Raw genomic sequence first — 20,264 nt, 5'->3', positions numbered from 1 at the left:
TAATGTGAGCATTTTGTATTATAAGGATTTTTTTCTCAGTGTCACATACAATGGTTTAAGGGTTTACAGGGACAGTGATTTGGTTTATGCTAGCAATGTGCATCAGAAAGAATTTTTTTCTAATATCACATACAATGGTCTGACAGTTTACTGAGAAAATATTGCTGTCATCTTTTGCATATTAATGAGATACTACATAATTTTATGCACATTCATGTACATGAATATTTTATGTATATCAAAAATCTGCCAAAGTCACTAGGGTGTACTATTTTTCATAAAAGCTGCACGACACGGTACAAGTCCTTTTATTTCACTTTTCATCACACCATTATAATTTTTTAAAACACTAGCTCTCCTTACAAAAGTCAATTCATGAAAATAAATATCCATCTCATTCAAAAATGCAATATTTTCAAGAACTGAGTTTCTTTTTCCTCCGCCTTTTCTTCCTGTGGAGTTCTCTGTCAGGATCCTGCGAAAAGATAAAAAGGTAGCACTAACTTAAATCTCTACCTCACAAATGGTTTCTCTCCTACAGACAACCAAGTCACACTGGAAGCTTGCTGTTTATTTTTCTTTTAACAAAATCAACACATCATACAACAGATAATTTTCACTATACCATGATGAAGTGGAGTATGTAAAATTGCATTCAGTAGATAAAAAATGAAGGTGTTCAACCATCTACTAAATGGCAGAACTATATGAAGGAGATACAATGGCCACAATGAAATACGGAATATCAAATGAAGGAATGCATAGAGTACATGTCCAATCAAATAGGGGCATGACTGTCAGTGAATAGGCTAGTCTGTAAAACATGGAGTGATATCCACTTATAAAAATACCGCAATTATACGGTGTCGCTCAAATTTGATCAGAATTGGTACATACCAGTATGGGTACCAAAGATCAACAATAAATGTTGTTTCTATCTGTTCAGTGCAAGAAAATTCTACGTTGATGTTATGACAATGATTTCTGCACAGTACAACCAGAAAAACAACAAGAAATATTTAAACCAGAAAAACAAGAATGACAAAAGTAATTAAGGTCTGAAACTTTAGGTACTGGAGGTCAACTTTAGCAACATGCATAGCAGAAAGGCAGCTAGCCCCCTTAGTTTGACCATAGATGGTCTTCCTCCCCTCTACTGACGATCTTCCTCCCTCTACTGTCTATGGTTTGAGCAGGTCTGTTAATATGTAACAGTTCATAAACAATGACAGGAAATGACTCAAGTCAGTGGAGTAAGCCTGTTTCAAGCCTGTTTCAGAATTTCGCTTTTTCTTACTTCATTTGCACATTTTTGACACTGATGTGTTCATTTGAACAAATTCACATCTCAACCCCTACATCTACCTGTACACCAAATACTGAGACGGTAGCTTTGGCGGTATGGGAGCCTTTGTGTGTGACGGACATACATCCGCACATACCCACAAATATACAGACATACAGACGCCACTTAGACTCATCATATAAGCTCTTTTTGGTATTTATATATAAAACCAAATATGAGCTAAATATAGCTGGACAACAGTGAGCATAGCCTAAACCAAATGCTTGATACACTTAAAATATGCCAAACCATCACAAACTTGTCTAGACAGTGGACTATACCAAAACAACAACGAAAATGAACAGATCAGTAAATCATCTACAACATCTGGCTCAGACAATTTGGACACTGTATCACTCTTTTCAAAGTGTACCTTGCCATCTCGGATAAGTTGCTTTCTCTTGTTTATCAGTCTTCTCTCTCCAAACTCTTGTTCTTCTAAAGTCTAATGGCGGACATAACAAAAAGACAACACAAAATGTAATTATGTGCATCCTTAATCTGTTTGATTAAAGTTAAACGGTAGGCAGTATATTAGCTTAATAAACAACTCCTGCAAGCAGAGCCTGTACAACATGTTCTGATGCAAACATCTGTAGGATTCTCCATTATCTCAGTGTTTCATCTAGGCTGCGTGATTGGGCGATTCCCCCTCTTTGGTGTGCTGCGCGCCGCTAATTGTACGTAGCAGGGGCGACCCATCGCGCACTGCACTGAGCTGGCTGGAATGGCATATCAAATATCATGGGTGTCACACTTCTATACTTTTGACCCATTATCAGCAGCTGTTAATACTTTGGCAACAGGCATTGTATAGTGTAGCAAGAACATTTACATGAAAGGAACTAATTTTAGTTCGATTTTGATACTTTTTGTACTTTCCGTATACTGATTTTGCATATGAAAGCCTGTCAGCCCATTGAGAGTTACGTTCACAAAAGTTCATTGCCCTTGTCTCATTACCTCAGTACGATCGAGAACAGGAGACAAACTCAAGTTTTTGTGCATAGTATGAATGTCTGTAACACTATGAAAATAATTCTGTTAGCAAAAATTGACTCGGAAATTGGACTTTACTGTTACAGAAACGTTTTCAGTTCAGTGAATGGCATTGGCAATGCGATGGGATTGCATTGCATGCAATAAGAGTCACAAGCAAGCTGGAGTGTCAATGGGCCAGGTTTTTGAATTCAGTGAACGTACATTGACTTACTTTTCGGGCAAATAAACCCTAAAGTTAACTGTTGGTGACAACCAACCTTTCTGTTTGTTATTTTCGTACTTACGTACGTACGTAAAATGGCTGACAAAAAGCAATTGGCGCGAATCTGACATCGAGAGACTCCACATTCAGAACACGGCAGACAGAGACCTAAGTTGTTCGTTTTAACTCTACTGAGTATGCGCACAAACTACAAGACCAACTAGGTCACTAGAAAATGCAGCTAACTGGTTTGTATAGGGCAATCTTGATCCAAACTCTACAGTGGTTAGGGATGATGTAAGCACAGTAAAAAGTGACAAGCAAATGTATGTTATTTTTTCAGAAGATAGGAAAACATTCCTTTATAAGTACCAAAGCTTTTTTCTTGCTTTGTGTAAGTGCACACAGTTCATAATCATTTAAAAATGAAAAAAATCCCTTGAAGGTTCATGTACAGTGGAAATGGCCAGCTGCTAACAAACATACAGAATATTGTAGCATACAAATTACGCTACAATTTTTCCAGGAATATTAATGCTTATAATATTAATGAGCCTACCGCCACTCTTCTAAGCTCTACATACATTCACAACAGAGATACTCAAATTTGTTGACTTTTGAAAACATCTTATATAGGATGGTTTTTGCAGCCAGCATCTTGGATTGTGTAAGCAAGTGATGTATGGCTTGTAGTATGGGCATCACAAGTGACATCATTGCAACATTAAAACTTACGTGTAAAGCCTTGATTATATGTTTTAGTTAAATCCCCCCAAAATTTAAAATCCCCCTCAAAAATTCCAGTAGAGGGGACCAGTCCCCCCTGGTGTAGCATCCTAGATGAAACACTGTTATCTCTGACACAGAAGACTGTAAATTCAATTTGCAAAGAAATGAACACAAATATTGAATCACTTGGATTGTGAAAAATGTCAAGAAATCCAATCCTTACCACATCTGCTCCTCTTCTTGCAACAGATACTTCATTGAGAATTTCTAAAACTTCTTTTTCTTTGACTTCATATTCTGTGAGCTTGGTGTCTGCAATGGAGGACGCAATCATACATGTTCTCAAAATTTTCAGATAACAGTTCACAGTGCAACAAATTATGCACAATTCTCTATGATTTTTACTTTGTATTCTTGTAGGTTGCCCATCTAATAACTTTTCCTGATCAAATATTTGCAATAAAATGAAGCATCTCAATAATTATTTGATGGTATCTAATAAAAGACTTTTAGATATTCCAGTTTGTGTTTCAAACTCAATATTAAATAACCATAAAAGTGATGGTCTGCAGGTGCTGTAAATGCCATACTTTCAGGCAGCAAGTTATGACAAACTGAAATGATCAATCTCTATGAAAAGCTATCATGTAAATTTAGTTTTTCATACGCGGTAATAAATCAATATCTTTGTTTCACAAAACAGATGCACGTCATTCCCTTATTTTTCCTTTCACTATTCTGTATGGACACAATGACAGAAAATTTTACAAAATGCTATCTCTTTTCTCAATTGAACAGTTTTTTAAATCATTCAAAATGATAATTGAGAAGAATAGTGTGCTTTAAAGTACGTTTTCAGAATCTGTAAAACTAGTCTGTAAATTTGTTTACACATGAGGACATGGTAGAGTTCACTGAGGAATCTCTGAGGTAGGAATTATAAAGGATTACATTACCATGCCCTGTCCATTGCATTTTAATTGGTCGAGCTGAACCATGTGACTGCCCACAAATACACAGTAATGGTTTGTTTTCATGCCCGTGAATATGAATAATATCATAAACACAGTAACTTTACGGCTAAAAAGAATTATTGTGATTTGTACAAAGATCATAATCAACCACAAAATAAAATGGAGCATTTGTTGGCCAAGTTTAGATGCTTTATTCAAAAAAATCTCTGGATTTGCAAAATTTTTGCAGCGTGTGCACTACTCACTAGGTTCTGGGGCCCCGTTGTCATTCGCATGGGAAATTTTCGTACATTTTGACGGTTTTTCGGGGTTCATTAATAATATAATTGAAATAACAGACTCTGCGCTGACCATTAACAAGCCAAATTACCGGGCTGGTAAGTTCCGCCCGTTAATTTTTGGCTTTCCTCTCACCCTTGCCCATAGATAAACATTAATGGTCAGCGCGTCGTCCTTATTTCTATCTTATTATTGTATATCTCTAGTACTTTTGTATCTCTTAGTTTTAATTTGGACTGCTTATCAAAGTAAACTACATGCTATCCTGATGACAAAATATCAAAAATACCGTCAATGACGCTGTACCTTCTCTAATGTGTGGCCAGGTCAGGTAATTCGTTGTTGGCATGGAGTTGTTGGTAAATAGTTGATGATGTAGGGGCATGAGGTGGGATATGGACCCAAAAAACCCAAAAGATGATTAAATACATCAATCAAAAAAATTCTAAGCTACAGTATAAACTGCCTAAAAGATAGATAGTTCAATGTGGAAAAAAGTTAAACAATTCAGAAATAAGAATTAACAGTCCAAAATAGTAATGACGCACTTCCTTACTGACCTGAGTGCATGTGAAATACACAACCTGGCATCTGTAAATTAAATGTATACCAAGTGGTCATTTCCAGTCACTTTTAACTGTTTTTAATGGATTTTCCAAAGAGTCCTGTGGAAATGATGAAAACGCCTATCTGGTCTTGTGTTTGTATAACCTCATGGCTGATAATTGTCATAGTATTGAAAAAAAATTGAAAGTGAAGAAATTACTGTTTTTAATAGGCATATTTTCCTTGAAATACATGACCGTGTAAAGAATATATGCTAAAAGTGTTTAAGAGTAAATTTCTTTTCAAAAAATAATTTAATTTGTGACCAAAGGATTTTTATTCTTTGAGTTTACAAATTCAAACATTGCAATTTGTTCAATCATCTTGTGCAGTGCAAAATTTATAAAATGACTGAAAAACAAAAAAAATTGGCAGAATTACAGTCTTTGTGATGTAAAATTATGGGTTGACATCACGATAACTGTTAATCTGTTTGAAGTACAAATATACTATAATTTAAAAAAGAAAAATTCATGCAGAACGGTAAAATATATTGTCAGCATGTAGTGTTAATTTTGACTTTTACATCAAAATATGCCTTTGCTGGATACCAAATATATAGGGCGAAATATCAGCCATGTTCAGCAAAATCCACACAACAGCATCGATCCTTTTCTAATTTGATTTGATTTGCTTATGTTATCCTTGTATGACAGTCAGTACAATATGGAACTTGAACACAACACAGTGAATAAGTATGCTGTAAATGAAATGGTGTGGCTGCATCCACATGCAGCAATAGGAGTGCCTTTGTCTCTCACCCCTCATTTCCAACCTGTCCCATCCCCGAAAAAATAGTGTCAATGACACTGTGCTCCCATTTTACAGAAATACTAAGTACTAGTACACACATGACATTGCATTCTTACAGGTTGATTACTAAGAAAATTCCATTGTAAGTCCAAATTAATCTTATACCCCAGCAATATGAAATGCTCCATCTCATAATGACTTTTACATATCTGACAGAAAACAACCCTAGGATCAAGACTACCATGTTTTAAAGCAATCCAACAAATACTTTGGGAGAAAATGATTTTTTGACAAAAAATGGGAAAAATTACCCCAAAAATACAAATATATGAAAATTTCACCACAATTTGAATGAATCTGACAAAGGCAAACCCTGGGATAATGCATACAAGTTTTCAAGGCAATGGGATGAGCGCTTTCAGAAAATAAGATTTTTTGACCAGAAATGGGAAAATCGCCCCAAAAATACAACTTTCAACATTTCACCACAATTTGAAGAAATGTAACTAAAGTCACTATAAAGAGCCTGCATACCAAGTTTCAACCAAATCTGGTCAATGGTTACAGAGTTTAAGTAATTTGCAGGATTTTTCTTTTTTTCCCCCCACATTTGCATATTTTTGACTTTGGCATATTCATTTGAACAAATTCACATCTTCAACCCTGGATGCACCTGTCCACCAAATACTAAGATGGTAGGTGCTGCGGTTTAAGAGTTTTTAATGTGGATGGACATACATCCGCACATACTAACATACATACATACATACATACATACACAAATACATACATGCATGCATGCATGCATGCATACATACATACATACAGACAGACAGACAGACATAGACATGCATACATACATACATTTATTTTTACAGCTTTTAACCTCCAACAGCCGACCAACCTATCAATATCAGCTTGTTCAACTTGATACTACTGCTTATAATAATATAAACAAGAGTTAATACATTCTAATTAACGTAAACATGCCTTGAATATCAAGATTACGTCATAAAATAGAATCTTCAGCTTGTTATCTTTATCAGTATTTTCATCCTATTAACCAAGCACATTTTAACTCTCAAATTAACATTGCAAGTAAGTTCTGTTGAATAAGTTGAGACTGTAGGTACTCAGAGAAAGCACACTGAAGAGACAAATGTTTGCAACTTAAGAAGTTCAAGGTCATCAAAAGCATTATAAGGAATCATGTAACTCTTTCATTGCACTGTTTACACAGATTGCATAATTGCTATAAATAGAACATAAGGAATCTTATAGCCCAGCTTTACCATAAAAACCCTATCACTTTGACCACTCTTTTAATTGACCACTCTATTTTTTGTCCTCAAAATGTAATTTTATTTAATCCTTATCAAGTTGACCACAACTGGAAATCGGAACTTTCTCTATGGGTCTCTTTATATGGCCAACCTATCATGACAAACTATTATGAGCTATTTCTTTTAGATAACATACAGAGAACAATACATGATGGTACAGAATATGTCAAAGTTGGGATTCAGGAAAGTTGCCTTTACATGTTTTAATCATCCAAAATGGTAAACATTTCACTATGAACTGTCAAAAATGTTGAACTTTCTAATAATTCTACACTAAAATTATCTTGGCTTTGTTGATTTCCTAATTAATTCAATTATTTAAAATCATATGAATTATTTTTTTCTAGGTGAATTGATAGGGTTTATACAGTACAAGAGTTACATACAATGTAAGTCAAATTCAGTTAAATATCAATTACCGTCTAACATTGCATCATTCCTATAAATAACACCTCAGCCTGGAACAGCACAATCATAATCTGCTCATTCACACAGGCAGTACTTGACTTTGAATGAATGACCTACTACATTGCACCTATGTACCAAATTTGAAAGCATGGCAAAAAGTACCACAAATTTGCAAATTTTGCCTTTAGTTCATCAAGTCATCTTCAGGTCACTCCTAGGAACCTGCACACCCAATTAGAAAGTAATGGCATACACAGTTTCAAAGAAGATTTTTTTGACCAAAAATGGCAAAAATTGCCCAAAAATACAAATATGTAAATTTTGCCATAATTTCAATGAATCTTATTTGGGTCATCACAAGAAACCTGCAAACCAAATTTTAAAGCGAACAGACCATTGGTTTCAGAGGAAACAATTTTTTACTGAAATGGCAAAAAAAATAGAGAAAAAAATTCATTAAAAATAGAAAGCAGTCAATATTGACACCAAATCTATATGTTTGAATGAGTGGGGCCCAAGGTACCTAAAAACCAAATATGACAATGATCAGAAGAGTAGTTCCTGAGTTATTGATTTTTGACCATTTTCGCCCTTTTTTCTACCTCATTTGCATATCCATGAGACTAACACTTTCATTTTAACAACGGCACATCTAGACCATATATGGCATCACTACACCAAAAATCAGCTTTATACGTGCAGCAGTTTTGGAGTTTTTGCGTTGGACGGACAGACATCCATACATACATACATACATACATACATACAGACAGACATCTCACATACAGATTTTTTTCAACCATATAACCTCCCAATTGCCATATATGTATGGCAAATGGGAGCTAAAAATAGTTTGGTCTTATATTTATAATTGTTAATAGTTTCTGTATTTGTTAAAATGTGCGCATCTCAAAAACTTTTGATCATAAACATTTTCATTGTTTTTTATAGCTGACCAATCAGTTAACCTGTTTATTTTGAATATTTGCGCATTTTTCTTCAGTATTTGACATTTTCTGAATACCTTCTTATTCAGTTTGTCATTTTCTAAAAGTTTAAATGCTCCATTGTGTGGTCAAGCTTTCCACAAGCATCAAACGTGGTACTTCATATAGGAGGGTCTGCCTCTAGAGGCGCGGGCATCATGAACACTCCTGTGTTTGTTGATTAATTCCTCCACGTAAACTTCTGATTGTACTGTAAACATTGAACATGGCCGATGTCCGATTTTCCTGTCTAAAACTTTCACTCATTTTCGTTCATATGACTCTGAAACTCCAGGAAACGATTGGGAAGAAAGGGTTATCTTGAAATATTGAGGTACTCGCCGATATTTTGCAAAATTAAATGAGAAAAAATGCAAGGAAAATGCCGACAGGCTTACACAATGACAGTTTTCAGACTCGGAGGCAATCATATGATCATCTCTGCAGATTATGCAACAGGCCCAGATCACGTGAGGCCATGAGGGGATATCCACGCAACTCAGTACCAAACACTAGCGCTCACAGAGTGAGCAAACACAAAGTGAGTACCCTAACGTCAGCTCAGTAGTCTGTAATAGATTGTAGTCAACTAAGAAACCTTGGAGAAAGGCTTAACACTGTGGCTATGCCGCTAAGTCCCTTTTGATTTTTGTCATAGCTCAAATCGTTCTCCCACACCTCAACCTGAGCCATGAACACCCCCACCAGTTTATGATATGAACCCATCACAATGGCATGACGTCAACGGATCTTGACAGACGGAAGTCTTGACAGACGGAAGTTCTTGACAGCAGCATATTGGTTTTCAACTCTAATACCTTCTCTGTCTATAAATAGACACGAGAAGGTAACAAAATGGGAGCACTTACTAATATGAGCTTCTATTGCATGGATCAGTTTGACATCATACTGGGTCATTAGAGTTAATGCCATACCACCTCGTCCTGCAAGTACAATGCCAAGGAGTTATTAAAGTTCAAAAAACAATATCTCTTAACTATTACAAAAGATCATTATTTATGATATAATGAGTACCCCTGCAGTTGTTCCATGGGAACTATCAAGCAAAACATTGTGAATGTACGTACAAGTATAATATGTGATGGCTGATTTTGACAACTTTATCAATAATGGTTGCCATATGGCTGTATGCAATTCTAAATTAGTATGCCCTCTTAAAGTCAATTTGACAAGACACTGACTCAAGGGTGCTTTCTTTGAATCAAAATTTTACAGGTCACATATAATACTATAGGGCTAAAAGCAATTTCAAGAACTTCCCAAACTGACAGGGTTCAGAAATCTCATAGGTTATAGGGTACGCTACTCTGAATTGTGATTTTCATAATGCATTACTGACTCTTCTTGTTTCATTACATTGTGAACGGTACATGTATTTGTTAGACCAGGGTTACCAGTATAGTGTGAGGTGGCAATCTGTGATATAAACTCACTGTGACTAGCAATGTTATCCATCGTCCACGTCTATTCTCTTCCAAAGAAAATCTGATGAGTAATTATTTTTCCTTCTTGCTTTTAGTAACTTTATAATTTTGGTGTCACATCACTTTGTCAAACATATCAACAACAGCAACAAAATCTACTACTACTACTACTACTACTACTACTACTACTACTACTACTACTATGAAACTACAGCTCTTCATCTTACCTGCTCTAGCTGTACGTCCTACACGATGTATATAGTCTTTGGGTGAGGAGGGAACATTGTGGTTGATAACTACTTGTACACTGGGTATGTCAAGTCCTCGGCTTGCTACATCTGTTGCTATCAGTATCTTAGCAACACTTGATTTGAATTTTACAAGGGCAGCCATTCGCTCTCTCTTAAAAAGATGAAAAATATGCATGCATGAAATTACTGTGGGACTCCATGTGCTTTAAAACATGCTCCACAATTTCCTCAACCCTTGTTGAAGAAAATATGTCTATAAACGTTCATACCACAATGGTTGCACATGATCTTTTTTCTCAAAATTTGCATCAAAAGTTGACAAACTGAAAATCTATCAGTGTTAGATGATGAGAATCCATGATCTCAAGCAATATCAAAGGACAAATTGTAATTAACTGTGCTGCTTATCATTCCCACAAAAGATACAAAACAAACTCAATTGACTTTTGGTGATACAATTTGATATGTATTACAGCTTAAGGTTCTAAAATCAAATATTCATTCTGCCAGACTTTACAGTCTGACAATGTTCAACACTGTTCAACTCACGCAAATATTCTCAACAGAAAAGAGTGACTCTAGTACTAGTTTTCCTTAAAAGTAACGTGAGAGTTGGAACTGTTCATCAATACTGTTGCTGTCTGAGAGAGAAAACTTTTAAGGTCACTAAATAACAATGAAATAATGAGTGTAACCAACACTCAGAATGGACATACATACATGGACGGACATACATCCACACATACTAACATACATACATACAGACACACAGACGCAACCGACTCACCATATAAGCTCTTTTTGGTATTTATACATATACCAAATATGAGCTAAATATTATGACCTACCTGACGGATCATAGAATGCAGTGCAGCACAGGGAAAGTCTAATTCTCTTAACATCACTGATAAAAGCTGGCAATTCCTAAAGGACAAAATTAGACCAAGAAATAATGTTGTACCATTCATGAATAATATAAATTACAGTTTAGCCGCAGTATTGTTGTGACATAGTGAGATTGTGTGCTCAGATATCAGGACCAAAGTGGTAAAGTTTCAATGCAATTTAGCAACAGAATTTATTGCAGCATTCAACACCATAACCCTCAATATGGTAAAAGCAAAAAAACCTGCATACACTGTGAGAGCTTATGGCAACTCATAAGTGTGTGTTGGTACACTCAATGTATTTGCAATTGTTCATGGCATATGGTATGGCCACTATAATTTCATATTAAGGTAGAACACCCTTTGGGAACCGACATTCAGATTCACAATACTTCTCGTGTCTACCACTTGTGTGGACTCATTTCAAAGCTTGTGGAATAAAAGAAGTTTTTCTGTATTTTTTAATCAAAAATATAATTTAATCCAACAGAATTAACAGCCATATGAATAGGATTAATAGTCTGCTTCTCTCACAGTTTGATTTGATCCTACAGGTTGAGCTCAATGAACGGTGAACAATAATGACCTAATTATGATTAAACAGTACTAGGTCTCACTATTTTATACTCACAACAATTAATCTACACATACTGAAATTGGCATGACCCTGAACTTTCATTCAAATTTTCAACAACATATGACTACGCTTTTAAGAGATGACTAACGTTGCAAGAGATGACTAACTTTGCAACAGAAGACAATAGGATTGGACAAAACCATGGAAGTGAGAGTGTTGCAACTTACTTGCATGTGTTTGTAAATATGAGAATGGAATGATCTGGATGCTCATTCAGAATAGTCTGTAGTATGTGGACTAGATGTGCATCTTTGACTTGAGCTGGTGTCAGTACATAGCGTTGGTCAAGCTGTTCAACAGTAGCAATTCTATTGAGGGAAAACACAAAAGAAAAGTCAACATTGGATGAGTAAGACTGTTTCAATACATAAAAACTAATGGTAAAGATGTTACAAATCTGAACCATACATATTTTTTTCAGTTATCATCAATAACAGTCATCTTCAGGTTGATGGAGTGACACAATTAGGCATAGAAATGTTTTGCTTTCCTTTGTTTAGGTGCTCTGTGACATAGATGAAATGAAAGGATAAAGTGTAGTCTGTATAAAAGAAATATGTACACTTTATAGTCATAGTCTATTGGAAGTTGAATCAGTGTGGAAATCCGTACCACCTATACAGACTCTATGATGTGCTGATGATTGACAAGATAAACAAATTGCACATATGTTTACACAAGATGAGCATTTACTTCATACACCGGTATCAATGCAACATGTTACAGTACACTACATGTACCGTACTCGTCCGAGTATAAGCCCCTGCTCGTGTATAAGCCCCCTACTGATTTTAGAGGATTTTAGAAAATGCATTACATCCGTGTATAAGCCCCTACCCTAGTGTAACTCAAATACAGAAAGGTTAGGAGAGTATATTTGGTCATTTGACTTGGTAAAATTAATTTTAGATAATAAAGAAACCATTAAAAGATGTTAAAGCAATTGGAAACTGGAGTTCCCTTGATAATATCGTAAGGAAAATGACACGTTTTTCCAGTACTATCTTGATTCTTTGACCCTACTCACCCCCGTCGCCTAAATAGAATAGTCTCACTCACGTCCGCCATTGTTTATTTCATTCACGCCACGATGTTTTCATGCTTGAAACATGCAGTTTCTTTTGTTTGAAGCAATTATCCTTTCATTTGTGAAGACTTCTCCTGGTGACTATTACAATTTTCACTGCTATGTTGTTGTTTTCACAAGATGTAGACAGTTTGATATTGGAATATTGAGTTGCCTTTCCGTGTGGGCAATGCATGCCTGTTCACATTACTGTTGATCAGCAGCATACATGACGTCTTTGTTTCAAGTTTAGGGGTTTTTTCCGACGCTGAAATTTCACCAAAATTTCACTTCTGTATTCAGAGATTGTACAATCAATTTCTTTGGATGTGTAAGTCGATTTTGAAAGCGATAGAAAGATCGAGTGGTGTTGAAAAAAATCGTGCATAAAATTAGCATAAATTAAGCGTCCATGCCAGATAACTTGGGGTTGCTCGAGTATAAGCCCCTCCCCTAGTTTTACCGCTGTTTAGTGTTGCCGAACCGGGGGCTTATACTCGGACGAGTACGGTAAATCAACAATCGCATTCTATGCCTCTGTGTCATGTCAACATGAAATGGTACATTAGTCCAGTCAAAATAGGGTTAGACCCACCACAAATTGCAACAGAATTTTTTCTTCGGAATGCATTTCAGAGAGGTACCCAGAACAACATATTAAAAGTTTACTCGAATCCACCTTGGGGAAATATGTCTAATTTGCATAAATCAAATATGGCGGCCAACCATCCAACAAAATAACATAATGTGCTATATATCACAAGTTAAACAAGCTATTTCAGTGATTTCAAAGTCTGACTCTAGTAATTTGGCCATGGGAATTATTTTGGAAGTATAATGTTCCTTATAGATACTTTATTAATTTGCATAATTCCAATATGGCGGCCAACATACTACAAAAGACATTTTCGGTCATATACCACGTATTAAACAAACTTTTTCAGTGATTTTAAGTAAAAAGTATATTTCTTTGGCATGGACAAACGATTTTCGAGATGCTATGATTTGCATAGGTAATTTGTTAATTTGCATAAATCCAATATGGTGGCCAACATTCCTACGAAGGACATTGTCGGTCATATAGCACGCATGAAACAAGCTATTTCTTTGATTTTAAAGTTTTAATATTTTTCGTGGGTATGAAGAAACGCTTTTAGTGGCTCAATTTTTACAAAGGCCCTTTTATAATTTGCATAAATTAAATATGGCTGCCATAGTAATGCCCCATGGCTTAATAGCTTCTAATATAAATAACGGTTTTGGTATAGTTTTTAGCACTAGGAGACTATCAAGAATTTTTAAAATTTTTGATTTTTCTGTATATGACGACTGTTAATGAATGTTAGTCTTCTGAATGATATATTCTCTTTCTAAATATAACATTGAATTCATCTGTGTGTGGCATTTTCGTAATTTGCAAGGGTGTTTAACACTCTACAGTGTCAAAGCATGTAATCTATATTATAATGTTTACTGTTAAAAAGGGGTGTTCAAAATCTTTAGTTTTTAATTAGACTGAACCCCCTTCTTATGGATGGGTGCATCGTTATAAGATCCCTTATGATAGGTAAGAAGTCATCACACATACCAGCAAAATACAATAAACACAACAAAGCTAAAAAAAAAGAAAAAATGATATGACCGAAATAAAAAATGTCGTAATACACACAAATTGAAACTTAGCACTATTGCAAACAATGTCAGATTCATAAAAACTTTATGGACACACAAACTCAAAAAAATCTGAAAACTGCATGCTTTAGCAAAGACTTACAATTAATCCAAACACAGAATCCAACTATTACATAATACAAACAAGTACATCTTGAGTCATTTTTCCAAGTGTCATTTTTCCAGATGTACATGTTTGTATCGTGTAACAGTTGGATTCTGTTGGGCTAATGAGTTGTTTGAATTAATTTTAAGTCTTTGCTAAGCATGCAATTTTCAATTTTTGTGAGTTTGTGTGTTGATCAAGTTTTTAAGAGTCTGACATTGTTTGCATCAGCGCTAAGTTTTAATTTGTCTGTATTGTGGCATGTGTTATTTTTGGTCACATTATTTTTTGCGTTGTTATTATCTTTGTTGTGTTTATTGTATTTTTGCTGTTATATGTGATGACTTCTTGCCTATCATCTAGGGGGATGTACCAAAGATGCACTCGTCCATAAGGAAGGGGTTCAGTCTAAATTAAAAACTAAAGATTTTGTCCACGACTTTTTTAAAACAGTAAACATTAAAGATTACATGTTTTAACACTGTAGAGTATAAAGCACCAGTCCTATACAAATCACAAATAATGCCGTACACAGATGAATCCAATGTTATATTCAGAAAGAGATTATTATTAGATGACTAACAATCATTAACGGTTGTCATATTTAGAAAAATCACAAATAATTAAAATTGTAAACGCACATCAACATATACGTATTTTAATCCGTTTGGAAGTCATATATGTAAGTCTACCAAATTTGCTTTAACATTCTTTTCAAAATACAATATATTTATGGGGTATTTCAACGAATTCAGGTATCACAGACACCTATTAAAAGAAACTTTTATTCGTAAATGGATTGTTATTGTTAGTAAATTTATTGTATATTTCTACATTTTTAAAATAAATGTTCAAGGACTTAATGTTGAGCTGCACGTTGTCAACACAGGTTTTTTCGAAGGAATATTTCTCATCTAAGATGACAAGGAAACCCGTACAAACTATTTTGTGAAATGCAATATTTCACTTGAAACAAGAGTATATCCTCATTCTCAAATGGCATGGGCTGAACGACTGGCACTCAAAAAAGTGCTTAAAATCATGGTTAGCAAAATAAAAATGCCTCTAATACAAAATGTAAGAATTTTATTGCAAAATAAAATAGTTGTTTTGTTATATAGCGCTTAAAAACATGATGTGAAAATTTCAGAAAATATGACCCAGCCAGAATAGAGTTATATTCTTTGGAAATCTTGAAATTCGGATAAAAGGGAACCAGGAATTCAGGTGATTTGCATACATTTGCATACATTAACCCTTCTATATCATGCAACTTACGACTGCTTACCAAGCTAAAAGGTTAACCTAAGCAATTTTTAATCTTGGGTTAACAAATTAATAAAATTTGGAAGAATATTTGCAAAATACAGTGTGTTGGGTGCAGTGCCCTCTTGACAGTTTTTTTTGATATTCCTATTCCTAAAAACTCTACCATAACCTTTTTTATATTAGAAGTTATTTGGGCATTATTTTTGGCAGCCATATTTAATTTCTGAAATCATCAAAGTGAGTTTAAAAAACATTGAACCACAAAAGGTGTTTCTTCATGCTCAAGATATATGATTAAACTTCACAATGGCTGAAATAGATTTTTCAATACATTTTATGACAGAAAATTTCTTTTGTATTGGATTTATGCAAATTAACGAAATGCCAACGCAAATCATTGCACATCAAACATCATTTGACCATGCCAAAGAAATATACTTTTAACTTTGAAATCACAGAAATAGCTTGTTTAACCCTTTGACTGCTGTCGTTTTTTACACCAAAATTTTAATGCGATATTTTACCAATTTCTGTGAACATTTCTGTACATTTTTTCATAATTTTGGACCAAATGGATATCATTATTCAGCAGCTACAGATTTTAATCAAGATTTTGGCAAAAAGCAGAAAAATTGACTGTAGTACATTTTATAAAGTTGACAAAAATAGACTTTGGCGCCAAAAGGGTTAATACATGGTATGTGACACAGAAAATGTCTTTTGTAGAAATGTTGGTAACCCTATTGGATTTATGCAAATTAACGAAGTACCTAAGCAAATCATTGCATCTCGAAAACTGTTTGTCTATGCCAAAGATATACACTTTTAACTTCAAAATCACAGAAATAGCTTGTTTAACCCTTTGACTGCTGTAATTTTTTACACCAAAATTTTAATGCGATATTTTACCAATTTCTGTGAACATTTCTGTACGTTTTTTCATAATTTTGGACCAAATGGATATCATTTTTCAGCAGCTACATATTTTTATCAAAATTTTGGCAAAAAGCAGAAAAATTGAATGTGGTACATTTTATAAAGTTGACAAAAATAGACTTTGGCGCCAAAAGGGTTAATACGTGGTATATGACAGAAAATGTCTTTTGTAGGTATGTTGGCCACCATATTGGAATTATGCAAATTAACAAATTACCTATGCAAATCATAGCATCTCGAAAATCGTTTGTCCATGCCTAAGAAATATACTTTTAACTTTAAAATCACTGAAATAGCTTGTTTAGTACGTGGTATATGACCGAAAATGTCTTTTGTAGGAATGTTGGCCGCCATATTGGAATTATGCAAATTAACGAGGTGCCTATGAAACATTATACCTCCAAAATGATTCCCTGAGCCAAATAACTAGTGTCAGACTTTGAAATAACTGAAATAGCTTGTTTAATATGTGATATATAGCAAATATGTTGTTTTGTTGGATGGTTGGCCGCCATATTTTGATTTATGCAAATTAGACATATTTCCCCAAGGTGGATTCGAGTAAACTTTTAATATGTTGTTCTGGGTACCTCATCAAAATGCATTCTGAAAGTAAAAAATTCTGTTGCAATTTGTGGTGGGTTAGGTGCCAAATCTCGTAGATTGACTGGACTACATCTCCAGTGGCTCTGCAAACTGTGACATGATAAATTTCACAGTCACTCTGTACCTGACAGTGTTTCACTTCAGGAAAGTGGTGTGGAAAATATCACTGAGATTTCTTGGTCACTTTGTTTGTACCTGAGTACTGTACATTCAAAGCAGTCCTTTTAGAAAATAGCAAAAATGTTGACATGATTAGGAAACCATTGGTTCTCAGAGCACTTTCTTTGTATTGCTGCTGCTATTCTCTGCTGCAAACTAATATACTCTCAGTTCCACCTGAGAAAGCTGCAAAGAGTAAGTCGGGTATTTCAAAGGGAAACGACAGGCTGTCATCTATGGAAACATTAAGGGCACATATGTATACAAGTAGAAGGACAGGGCTGTATTCTATAGCAAAATGAGAAGCTACGGAAAAAGACTATGAACATGTATCTTGCAAAAAAAACCTTAAAAACCTACATTTGATCTTTGGTTCAAAATCTAAAATAACACCAACTCCTCGCAAGTGTGGTGGTCAGCAGGATGCCCTCTGACCAATAATACCGGCATTTCTAAACTTTTTAAATGAAATTACAAATTTGTTAAAATTTCTCTGCATCAGCCCCATACAACTACCAGTGCATGTACTATGTTAACTTTCAAGTGTAAAAGAGAACTTTCTTGAGTACATGGAATGTCTTTTTAACAGTGAGTTCACAATGCTGGTTAATCATACCATGGAAGTTTGCACAGTGGAGAAAATACAGCATTAAAATTTCATTTTGTCCCTTGCATAGGATTTTTGTTGGGGATTTGAATGAGTGGATCAGGATTCTGCTTTGACATCAGTTCACTTAATGAGTCAACCAGGAGAAGCAAGGCTTTATGTGATATGCAAATTACAAACTTTTGGGCAGAGCTTTCCAAAGCATCAAGCTAAGGAGAACAATTCTACATACAAGTACATGTATGTATGTTACCCACATTTCTCAGGAGTTACTGTTCACCACACAAACACTAGGATTTTGATATGATTTACTCACTCAGCTTTTGATTGCCAAAAGAATGGCTTATTCATGCAAACTTCTTGTAATTTTTCCAATGTATCTGTTAGTGTGGCACTGAAGAGAAGTGTTTGTCTTTTCTCTGGTAATGCATCAAATATAGTTTCAAGATCTTCTGAAAAAGTTGGTTCCAGCAAACGATCTGCTTCATCAAGGACCTGTTCAGGCAAGAGAGAAAACAGAAAGACAGATGACAAAACTATTTCTGACAAAAAATATGGACTCAGCTTTTACTGAGGAAGTAGTAAAAAACTGAATTTCACTTCAGAAGACACCAAAATCACTCGCATCATTAGGGGCAAATGCTTATGACAAGTGGAGCTCATTTCATAGGTGAGGAATTAAGATCAGTTTAAATTATTGTGTGCAAATTAGCACCAACTGTACACCTCACGTACACCAGGGAGAAAATGCATCTAAATGATACACTATCATTGTTCTGAGTTTACTTCTAAACGTTTGCTGTTCACAAACCTGTTTCCATCAATGTATATCAACAGTTTATAATATTTGGGGGTATTTTAAATCTTAACCCTTCAAGGGCCAAAGTCAATTTTTGTCACCTTTACAAAATATACCCTAATCAATTTTTTTCAGATTTTTGCCAAAATTTTGATAAAAAACTGTAGCCAATGAAATATGGTGTCCATTTTGTTCAAAATTATCAAAATAATTACAGGAAAATTCATAAAAAATGGTAAAATATTGCACTAAAATTTTGGTGGGAAAAAATACGGCACTCAAAGGGTTAATTCTATCACTGTACTTTTACACTTCAAACTTTTGTTCATGGGAGGGAGGTAGGTGAGGTGAAATTACAGGAGTTTCATTTGCCATACAGGTTTGCTGTCCATGATCCCTACCAGGTGCAAATTCTACTGTCTTTCACTTCAACACCTGCTGTACACAATTTTTGTGCAGTCATGCATCCAAGCTGCTGTGTGTGGTGGTCATTCCATTGTTACATACTGCATAATGATGATCATATAATATTGCAGTGCCATTTACAATCAGCTGATATTTTTCACTTGGTAACAATGTTCTCTCTCTTGTCAAAACCACTTTACTAAAGACTATAAAAGCAATTTATTTCAATGTCTTGCATTGTGGAAGAAGATAAACACTGTGCTACTGTCAACTGAAAACATACACATTCATCTATCTTTTAAAATAATTGACTTACCAAGTATTTGATCTTTTTCAGACTAAATGTGTTTGAACTGTTGAGGTGATCTGCCAATCTACCTGGTGTTGCTATGACAACATGAGGCTTGGCCGAGAGTTCCATTGCCTGTTTAATTGTGTCTGAATTGAACAACAACGGTACTCAGTTACATTAAAGTTAAGAAAGATTTGGAACAATACTAGATTTTTAATGGAGTGGGAAATTTGTATAGCTTTTGTTTTCCATCGAAATTGTAATCTGGTTGGTAAATTTTCTGATGAGACAATATGGTGCCAACACTTGCCTTTAAATCAACTTTCAACTGGGTCACCCTCCATAGTTTTTACATTTCAAAAATTGTTACGAATTTGCAAATTTTTGCCATTTTCTCTGAGCTTTGCTACAAATAGAAAACTTAACAGGTTTCTGACCAAATTAATTTCCAAAAACTGCACAAATTTTTGTATGTTAATATTACCACAAAACAGCCCCTGG

General features: G+C 34.8%; 1 protein-coding gene across 1 annotated transcript in view; it reads right to left on the bottom strand.

Moving 5' to 3' along the window:
• Positions 1-266: 266 nt before the first annotated feature.
• Positions 267-20,264, bottom strand: part of LOC139122049 (probable ATP-dependent RNA helicase DDX49) — a 29,476-nt gene continuing 9,478 nt past the window's right edge. Inside the window, exons 4-12 of the mRNA XM_070687420.1 lie at positions 19,788-19,909; positions 18,584-18,762; positions 12,015-12,155; positions 11,172-11,247; positions 10,300-10,474; positions 9,497-9,571; positions 3,502-3,590; positions 1,719-1,790; positions 267-475 (exon numbers count right to left, since the gene is read on the bottom strand). Coding sequence (XP_070543521.1) covers positions 416-475; positions 1,719-1,790; positions 3,502-3,590; positions 9,497-9,571; positions 10,300-10,474; positions 11,172-11,247; positions 12,015-12,155; positions 18,584-18,762; positions 19,788-19,909 — 989 coding nt within the window. The 3' untranslated portion in view covers positions 267-415. The remainder of the gene's footprint in view (positions 476-1,718; positions 1,791-3,501; positions 3,591-9,496; positions 9,572-10,299; positions 10,475-11,171; positions 11,248-12,014; positions 12,156-18,583; positions 18,763-19,787; positions 19,910-20,264) is intronic.

Source organism: Ptychodera flava, chromosome 21 (genome assembly GCF_041260155.1).
Source record: "Ptychodera flava strain L36383 chromosome 21, AS_Pfla_20210202, whole genome shotgun sequence".
Taxonomy (NCBI): Eukaryota; Metazoa; Hemichordata; class Enteropneusta; family Ptychoderidae; genus Ptychodera; species Ptychodera flava.
The sequence above is the reverse complement of the archived record's forward strand: the minus strand, read 5'-3'. Positions and strand labels throughout refer to the sequence as shown.